Source organism: Elephas maximus, chromosome 10, assembly GCF_024166365.1.
Source record: "Elephas maximus indicus isolate mEleMax1 chromosome 10, mEleMax1 primary haplotype, whole genome shotgun sequence".
Classification (NCBI taxonomy): Eukaryota; Metazoa; Chordata; class Mammalia; order Proboscidea; family Elephantidae; genus Elephas; species Elephas maximus.
The window spans coordinates 103955506-103965367 of record NC_064828.1 but is presented as its reverse complement, the minus strand read 5'-3'; the positions used below and the strand labels follow the sequence as shown (position 1 = coordinate 103965367).

At 42.4% G+C, this 9862-nt stretch overlaps 1 protein-coding gene across 3 annotated transcripts in view; it reads left to right on the top strand.

Moving 5' to 3' along the window:
- The first annotated feature begins 5337 nt into the window (after positions 1 to 5337).
- NRDE2 (NRDE-2, necessary for RNA interference, domain containing) overlaps positions 5338 to 9862 on the top strand; it is a 48296-nt gene continuing 43771 nt past the window's right edge. For all 3 annotated transcript variants that reach the window (XM_049898909.1, XM_049898908.1, XM_049898912.1), the window contains exon 1: positions 5338 to 5446. In XM_049898909.1, the coding sequence (XP_049754866.1) occupies positions 5383 to 5446 (64 nt within the window). In that variant the 5' untranslated portion in view covers positions 5338 to 5382. The remainder of the gene's footprint in view (positions 5447 to 9862) is intronic.

Here is a 9862-nt window from a genome sequence, read left to right as displayed (position 1 = left end):
GGACTGGACAATGGGCTGGAGAGAGATGCTGATGAAGAGTGAGCTACTTGTATCCGGTGGACACTTGAGACTGTATTGGCATCTCCTGTCTGGAGGGGAGATGGGAGAGTAGAGAGGGTAGAAACTGGCAAAATGGTCACGAAAGGAGAGACTGGAAGAAGGGAGCGGGCTGACTCATTAGCAGGAAAGTAAATGGGAGTATGTAGTAAGTAAGGTGTATATAAGCTTATATGTGACAGACTGACTTGATTTATAAACTTTCACTTAAAGCACAATAAAATTATTAAAAAAAAATTTTTTTTTTGCTTTTAGTTTAGTCTAAAAGTAAAAAGTTTGCAAGGGTCCAGCAAACCACAGCCATGGGGCAAATCAGCCAGCTGCCTGCTTTTGTAAGGCCCACGAGTTAAGAGTGGTTTTGCATTTCTAAATAGTTGGGAAAAAATCAAGAAGAATAATATTTTGTGACACATGAAAATAGTATGAAATTCAAATTTTAGTGTAGTTGCGGCAGAGACCATTATGTCCCACAAAGCCTAAAATATTAACTATGTGGCCCTTTACAAAAAAAATTTGCTGATCCTTGATTAAATGATTAGTGGCCGATTTATTGAAATACATTCAAAATCTATGTTTGGTCTTAAGCTTCTAAAACATCAGATGGTTTCACAATGTTCTTGTAAATAAAGTTTTATTGGAACACAGCCACACCCATACATTTATGTATTTTTTGTCTATGGCTGCTTTCCTGATACAATGCCAAAATTGCATAGCTGTGATGGAGACTGCCTGGCCTGCAAAACCTAAAGTATTTACCATCTGGCCCTTTAAGAAAAAATTTATCAACTTATGTCTGTATTTGTACATATCATATAAATTAATAACTTTGTTATATTTTATTTCTCTTTTTTAAAGAAGAGGTTGCTGATGAGTCAGCTCTGACTCATGGCAACCCCATGTGTGTCAGAGTAGAACTGTGCTCCATAGGGTTTTCAATGGGTGACTTTTCAGAAGTAGATTGCCAGGCCTTTCTTCCAAGGCCCCCTGAATCAAACCTCCAATCTTTTGATCCAAGCCCGTTAGCTATTTACCTCACCCAGGGATTCCAAGTACTACCTACCCACTGTTGCTGAGTTGATTCCAACTCGGAGACCCCACATGTTGCAGATAGAACTGCCGATCACCAGGCCTCTCTTCCACTGTTCGGTGAGTGTGAACCACCAACCTCTAGGCTAGCAGTTGCACCACCTAGGGACCTAGGTACTATTTCCTGTTGTTAGGTGCTGTGGAGTTGATTTTCCATGTGACGGAGTAGAAGTACCCCACAGGCAGCAGATTGCCAAGTCTTTCTCTCATGGAGCCACTGGGTGGGTCTGAACCACCAACCTTTTGGTTAGCAGCTGAGTGCTTAACCGTTGCACCACTAGGGCTTGTAGGGACCTTCAAAGCTTGAAGGCCATGGATTTTGGAGCTCAGACAACCTAATTCTCTCAAAGGTCTGCGGCTTCCATAAGAGACCACAGAATTCCTTCATTAGATTTGCATTTCTTTGGCTCTGTATGTATCTCCTATTTAACTTTACAGCTCTTTGAACCAGGCTTTCTAACAAGTTCCCAGGAAGTTATACATAAGAATCATCTGGGGAGCTTCTTAAAATGTAGATTTTGATTCAGTATATCCGGAATGGAAATGCAAATTCTCAGCAGAAAACTTGACAGAAATGCAAATTCTCAGCAGGACTTCAAACTGGAATAAACTGGTTAGAACCCCTGCTTTGAACTTCTGGGATCCTAACAAATATGTTTTCATTTATTTATCTACCTACTTTCACCTGCGAATACCTTGGTATGTATCTCTAATATATTGTTGTTGTTAGGTGCCATCAAGTGGGTTCCCACAACAGAACAAAACACTGCCGGGTCCTGCACCATCCTTACAATCGTTGTTATGCTTGAGCTCGCTGTTGCAGCCACTGTGTCAATCCACCTTGTTGAGGGTCTTCCTCTTTTCCGCTGACCCTCTACTTTGCCAAGCATGATGTCCTTCTCCAGGGGCTGACCCCTCCTGACAACACGTCCAAAGTATGTAAGACGCAATCTCGCCATCCTTGCTTCTGAGGAGCATTCTGGTTGTACTTCTTCTAAGACAGATTTGTTCATTCTTTTGGCAGTCCATGGTATATTCAGTATTCTTCGCCAACATCACAATTCAAAGGTGTCAGTTCTTCAGTCTTCCTTATTCATTGTCCAGCTTTCACATGCATATGATGCGATTGAAAATACCATGGCTTAGGTCAGGCACACCTTAGTCTTCAAGGTGACATCTTTGCTCTTCAACGGTTTAAAGAGGTCCTTTGCAGCAGATTTACCCAATGCAAAGCGTTGTTTGATTTCTTGACTGCTGCTTCCATGGCTGTTGATTGTGAATCCAAGTAAAATGAAATCCTTGACAACCTCAATCTTTTCTCCATTTATCATGATGTTGCTCATTGATCCAGTTGTGAGGATTTTTGTTTTATGTTGAGGTGCAATCCATACTGAAGGCTCTGGTCTTTGGTCTTCATTAGTAAGTGCTTCAAGTCCTCTTCACTTTCAGCAAGCAGGGTTGTGTCATCTGCATAACGCAGGTTGTTAATGAGTCTTCCCCCAATCCTGATGCCCCATTCTTCTTCAAATGGTCCAGCTTCTCAGATTATTTGCTCAGCATACAGATTGAAAAAGTATGGTGAAAGGATACAACCCTGACACACACTTTTCCTGACTTTAAACCAATCAATATCCCCTTGTTCTGTCCGAACAACTGCCTCTTGATCTATGTAAAGGTTCCTCATAGACACAATTAAGTGTTCTGGAATTCCCATTCTTCGCAACGTTATCCATAACTTGTTATGATCCACACAGTTGAATGCCTTTGCATAGTCAGTAAAACACAGGTAAACCTCCCTCTGGTATTCTCTGCTTTCAGCCAGGATCCATCTGAAATCAGCAACGATATCCCTGGTTCCACATCCTCATCTGAAACCCACCTGAATTTCTGGCAGTTCCCTGTTGATGTACTGCTGCAGTCATTTTTGAGTGATCTTCAGCAAAATTTTGCTTGCATGTGATTAATGCAATACTAATGATATTGTTCTATAATTTCCGCATTTGGTTGGATCAGCTTTCTTGGGAATAGGCATATACATGAATCTCTTCCAGTCAGTTGGCCAGGAAGCTGTCTTCCACATTTCTTGGCATAGGCGAGTGAGCGCCTCCAGCACTGGATCCGTTTGTTGAAACATCTCAGTTGATGTTCTGTCAATTCCTGGAGCCTTGTTTTTCACCAATGCCTTCAGAGCTGCTTGGACTTCTTTCTTCAGCACCATCAGTTCTCTAATATGTAAGACCTTTAAGAAGTAACATCAGTGGCATTACTACATTAGTACACCTAACAAAATTAACATTTTTTAAATATCATTTAATGATCTGGCCACTTTCCTATTTCTCCATCTGTCTCAAAAAGGTCTTTTTATAATTTGTCCTGTAGGAATCATAATGATATGTTTGTAAAATCTCCTGATCCTTAAAGCCATTGATATGTTGACGAAACCAAGTGGTTTATAATTTTCCACATTCTGGATTTGACTGATTGCTTCCAGGTGGTATGATGTTTTTAGGTTGTTCTGTTATCTCCTGTATTTCTGGTAAGAGGCTTGATTAGATTCAGATTCAATTATCACTATTATTATTTTGGTCATGGGTGGTCAATGTATTTTCTAACTAGCAAAGACCTTTGAACTTAATGGGACCTCGTATTATTTTGCACTCCTCGGATATTTAAAATGGTAACCTGACTGAAGTTTGGATATCTTAAATCGCTTTGAGTCAGACTTGCAGTCACAACTCACATAATGGCTAATTTTTATTAGGGGCTTTTCATGTGTCAGGCACCGTGCTAAACACTTCACACACTGTTGTTGTTGTTGTTAGGCGCCATCGAGTCAGTTCAGACTCACAGGCCCCCTGTGTACAACAGAATGAAACACTGCCCAGTCCTTTGGCATCCTCACAATTGTTGCTATGTTTGAGCCCACTGTTGCTGCCAGTGTGTCATTCCATCTTGTTGAAAGTCTTCCTCTTTTTTGCTGACCCTCTAATTTACCAGGAAACCCTGGTGGCGCAGTGGTTAAGAGCTATGGCTGCTAAATAAAAGATTGGCAGTTTGAATCCACCAGGTGCTCCTTGGAAACCCTATGGGCCAGTTCTACTCTGTCCTATAGGGTCGCTATGAGTCGGAATCAACTCGACAGCAATGGCTGCTACTTTACCAAGCATGATGTCCTTCTGCAGGGACTGGTCCCTCTCCTGATAGTATGCCTGAAATACTTGAGATGAAGTCTTGCCATCCTTGCTTCTAAGGAGCATTCTCCCTGTACTTCTTTCAAGACAGGTCCGCTGAGTCCTCTGGCAGTCCAGGAGTCCCGGTGGTACAGTGGTTAAAGCACCCTGTTGCTAACCAAAAGGTTGGCAGTTCGACCCCACCAGCCACTCCCCATGGAAGAAAGATGCGGCAGTCCGCTTCCCTATAGATTTATAGCCTTGGAAATCCTATGGGGCAGTCCTACTCTGTCCTATAGGGCCGCTATGAGTCAGAACTGACTCAAAGGTGGTGAGTTTGGCTTTGGTTTTTCTGGTATAAAAACCAAACCCAGTGCCATCGAGGTGATTCCCACTCATACCGACTCACTCATAGGACAGAGTAGAACTGCCTCACAGAGTTTCCAAGGAGCGCCTGGTGGATTTGAACTGCCGACCGTTTGGTTAGCAGCCATAGCACTTAACCACTACGCCACCAGGGTTTCCGGTTTTTCTGGTAGTCCATGGTATATTCAATATTTTTTGCTAACATGGTAATTCAAAGGCACCAATTCTTCTTCAGTCTTCCTTATTCACTGTCAAGCTTTCACATGCATATGAGGCAAGTGAAAATACTATAGCTTTGGTCAGGTGTACCTTAGCCCCCCAAATTTTAAACATAAACTCATTTAGTCTTCTCAACATTTTGCAGATAAAAAAACTTAAGTTTACAAAGTTTGATTTGATCCAGTTGGTAAGTAATGGTGTGAGTTCAGGGGTCGGGTTGGAATCCCAGTACCGACTTCCTAGTACGTTTCTGCTCATACAATTCCTCTCAGTGCCCGCATTTCCCGGTTTTCACAGTGCCCTCCGGTGCCTACCACTAGGAGGTGGTCCCGCCCCTCGCCATCCCTACCCGACCGGGTCAAGCGGGGCGAGTGCCCAAGAAACCACACTTCCCAGGGTGCACCGCGCTGACGGAGGCCGCGCGGCCCGCGCGCGCTCGGAGGCGCCATTTCTGTAGAGGGGAGCGGCGGCGCAGCCTGCGAACATGGCGTTGTTCCCAGCCTTTGCGGGTGTTAGTGAGGCCGCCGACAGCGGGAGCTCCAGGAAAGGTGAGCACACAACAGCGCCGGAGGAGGCACTCGGCTGGCTTAGGATGCAGTTTCTCGGCGCCCAGGTCTTCCTGGCTCTACTTTTGGTTTGTTTATCCTCTTGTATCCCAGAGTTCTTCGCGGCACCGCAATGCCTTCTAGGAAGGGCTCCTGGCCTCGCCCCGGCTTCTCGTGGGGCGCAAAGGCGAGGGTAAGGGGTTAGAGCAGTGGAGTTAAAGGCGCGAGAGAGGCCCTGGAAAGGGGGCGTTGTTATTACCGTACTGCTGACCCCCCGCTCTTCCTCTGAGCTTCAGTAACCTCATTTGTAAAGTGGCAATGATACTCCGCATCTCAAGGGGTCTCCTGATGCAAATGCTGGGTGGTGGCTATTACAGTGTCTTCCGTCCCTGTTTATTTAATCCTGAAATGTTATTGAGTTCGTATCTTTTGGCAGGCCCTGAGCTATCGGATTAGAAGAGAAAGCCGAATCAAACACTTTTTGCTCTCCTCAGGGACACAGCTCCTAGCAAAAAGAGCTAACGTTTATTTATTGAGGTTTTATGGTGCCAGGTTATGGCAGCATACGTTTTATTTAAGCCTCAGACGTTCCTAGGATGTCTGCGTTGTTTAAAATTGAGGCACATAGTGATACACTAGGAAGAAAACACAGGTTTAAAAAGAAAATCCTAAATTATGCACATTATGTGGCAGCACCCAGTTGTGTCTGACACTTCTGTTACATCCTCTCAGTTCCTGTGCTTCCCTCTTTTTGTAACACTTGTCAATTCCCACGCGATTAGTGTAATATTAGTATTCCGTTACTAGACTGCAACCTCCATGAAGTCAGGGACTGTGTTTTTTTATTGCCGCTTACTAGCACAGGGCCAGAATATAGTAGGTGTTCAATTATATTTGTTGAATATACAAACCCAGTTGGCTTTAATAGCTTCCTTGCTTTTTGACCTAAAAGACATCCTGGGCTGATTGCTTCCATGTTCTGCCCCGGCCTGAAATTGTTGATTTCCCAAAGGAACACTGGTTTCTTTTAGTGGGAAGTGGTATAGATACATCAAAACCGCAAACTGGGTTCTAGGGGTACTCATTGCTATTGGATTGTTATTACTTACAGACTTTTTCAGTGATCAGAACAGGAAAGGAAAAATATGTCATGAGTTCGTAATTGTATTTCTAGTTCAAATTTACTGTTACAAGGTTTTTACTTCCTTTTTTTAAATATTTGTATTTCTTTGCTCTCATGCTGAATATCTTAGTTCCTGGTGCCATTAACAAAATTATACGTTTAGGATAACAGTGTCGATATTACTAATACTAATAGTTTTTCATTTTTATGATTCTTTTTAATCTAAGACATATTCCACAAAGTCAAATTACTATGTTTTAAAGTCACACTAAATAATTCTGTGTGGTTTTGCTGCCAATTTAATACACAATTAAGTTTATTCTGTTTTGTTTTCAATTTTTAGAGATCTCTTTTTTCTTTTTAGTTTTGTTTTATAACAATATAAAACATTTACATATTTTCAGAGTCAAACATATAAACCATTGCTGTTGAGTTGATTCCAATTTGTAGCGACTCTATAGGACGGAGTGGAACTGCCCCATAGAATTTCTAAGGAGCGTCTGGTGGATTTGAACTCCCGACCTTTTGGTTAGCAGCTGTAGCACTTAACCACTATGCCACCAGGGTTTCTGAGTCAAACATATAAATCAGGTATATTCAGAGAAATAAAGCTTCCATCTCTGTCTATCCAACCTGTTAACTTTCCTTCCTCATAGTCAATGATATCCTTCCTTTTTTTTTTGGTTGGTTTGTTTATGTTAAGCAGATAATTTCCCTCCTCTTTCTTAAATGCAAAGTATTCTGCATTTCGCCTTAAATCCTAGAAGTCACTATATAAATCTTTTTAGTGGTACAGAGAACTCCATTTGGTGGTACAGTGGTTAAAGCGCTTGGCCGCTAACCGAAAGGTCGGTGGTTCAAGCCCACCAGCTGCCCTGAGAGAGAAAGATGTGACAATCTGCTTCAGTAAAGCTTTACAGCCTTGGACACCCTATGGGACAGTTCTGTCTGTTATATAGGGTTGCTATGAGTTGGAATCGACTTGACAGCCGTGGGTTGGGTGGGTACATATGTCACACATTTTATTCAACCAGTCCCTATAATGCTAAATAGGTGTTTGGATTACTTCCAGTCTTTTTCCTTGTACGTAGAAACATTGTACTTTTTACTATGCATTGTAAAATGTTGTGAAAGTGTAAGGTAGTGTTTGTATTAGTGGGTGCAAAGCTTCAATTAAAAAAAAAACATTGAATTCCTGGAGAGGAAAGACAGCCAATACCAAAATGAATGTGAGAGATTCTGTTCCCCACTGTCTGCATACTGCTACGAGCTAGACTGGGCTTGGAGTAGGCATCACATTCAGTAAGGGCTTTGTGGGGGCTCAGTTCAGCAGAATTCATTCTTTCTACAAACAGACATGCAGAGCTTCTGCTGTGTTAGGGGCAGCAGAGAGCCCCCAGTGTCTGATCCCACCAGTTCTTGAGCATTTCCTTCTCACACCACCAAATTGTTTGTTAGGATTGTATACACATGGGGTCACCATGAGGTAGCATCCGCTCCACAGTAACTAACAACAACAGCCCTAAATTTTGTTCCTTGGTAGTTGAATACTTGGACAGAGGTGGGATGAAAGGTGACACACTAGCTCATTTACTCGTCATGATAACTGAAGAGGCAGGTGAATTATCCATATTTGAGGAGAAACTAAACTGATTTATTTATTCCACACTCCGCCAACCTTCTCTTCTTCCTTTGTGTATCAAAATGGCACCACCATTCACCCAAGCCAAAAATACAGATACTTCCCCCCACCCCCCCATTTAGTTTTCATCCAGCCCTTCTAAATAACTATTAAATGCATGAGTTTCTCTCTATTCCCACTGCCACTACCTAATTTTTATTGCCGCGTGTCATCTCCTGGAATACGACAGCAGCCTCCTAGGTCATCTCCCCATCTTCATTCAGCCCTACCTTCACTGCCTTACCACTCTCCTCCCTCCACAGCAGAGCAAGAATGTTAAAAAGTGTTTGTTTAAAACATTACGTGCCATTCACTGGTCTAACTGCTTTCCAAACATTAACTCATTGACTCCTCACAACAATCTTAGGAGGTAGGTATTATTTTCTGTATTTTTATGGAGGAGGAAACAGAAGCACAGAGCCAATAAGTAACTTGTCCAATGTCACATAGCTAGTAAGTCACAGAGCCGGGATTTGTGCTCAGGCAATCTAGCTTTAGAATTTGTGCTCCCAAACACTGCTCCTTGCTGGTAATCTTTCAAATACTAGATCTAATTTTGTCATTCTTGCTCCACACTCTTGAACATATGCCTGTTGCTATTAGGGTAAATCTAGACTGTCTAATGGGTTTTTTTTTTTAAGGCCCCTACTCTTCCAGCTTCATTTTGCTCCACCCTCCTCCTTACTCCCAGTGGTCCCCCGCCATGACTTCCTGCTATTTCCCAGAGAGTCCTACTTGCTCACTTCAGGCTTTTGCACGAGCCACATTCTCTGCCTAGCCACTCTTCCTAGAAGCTTCGTTGCTTAATTGCTTCTTATCCTCTAAGTCTTAGCTGTGACGTTCTCCCAGGAAACTTTGGATTAGGGGGCCTAGTTCTGTGCTCCCATTACACTCCGCCTATTTTCTCTGTCTTGGCATTTGTCACACTGCAGGTAAATAAATGTCTGCCAGCATGTCAGCTCCATGAGGGTGGTGTTGGGTTTGTCTTAGTGTGTATCCCTAGCACCTAGAATAGTGTCTGGCACTCAGTAAAAAAAAAAAATGTTGAAAGAAAGAAACTCAGATTACCATAAGTATTTTGGCCAGAGTTGCACAACTCAAAAACAATGAAGCTGTTTTTTGAACACAGGTCTTTCTGACTCCAGATTGTGTTCTGTTTTAGTGTACTGTGATTTCTAAATTTTGGGGTCTTGTTGTTGAAACATTACCTTGGGGATTACTGAGTCTCTTCAAATTACAGATTCATGCCCACAGAAGGGCTGACTTTGTTAGCTTCTCTATGGGCTTCATCCTACTTGCAGTTCTTGTAGCTGTGTTCGATGGTGCTTTTTATACAAATAAGTGTGTGCTCTCAGAGTCTTTGTCAAAAAGTGAGACTTAACAATGAAAACGAAGAGCGTGGCTTATTCTTTTTAAAGGAACAACCCTCTCCCCCAATATATATATGCTAATTTATTTATACAATTAACCCTAGACATGTTTTTTTTTTAATAATTTTTATTGTGCTTTAAGTGAAAGTTTACAAATCAAGTCAGTCTCTCACACAAAAACCCATATGCATCTTGTTACACGCTCCCAGTTACTCTCCCCCCAGTGAGACAGCCCGCTCTCTCCC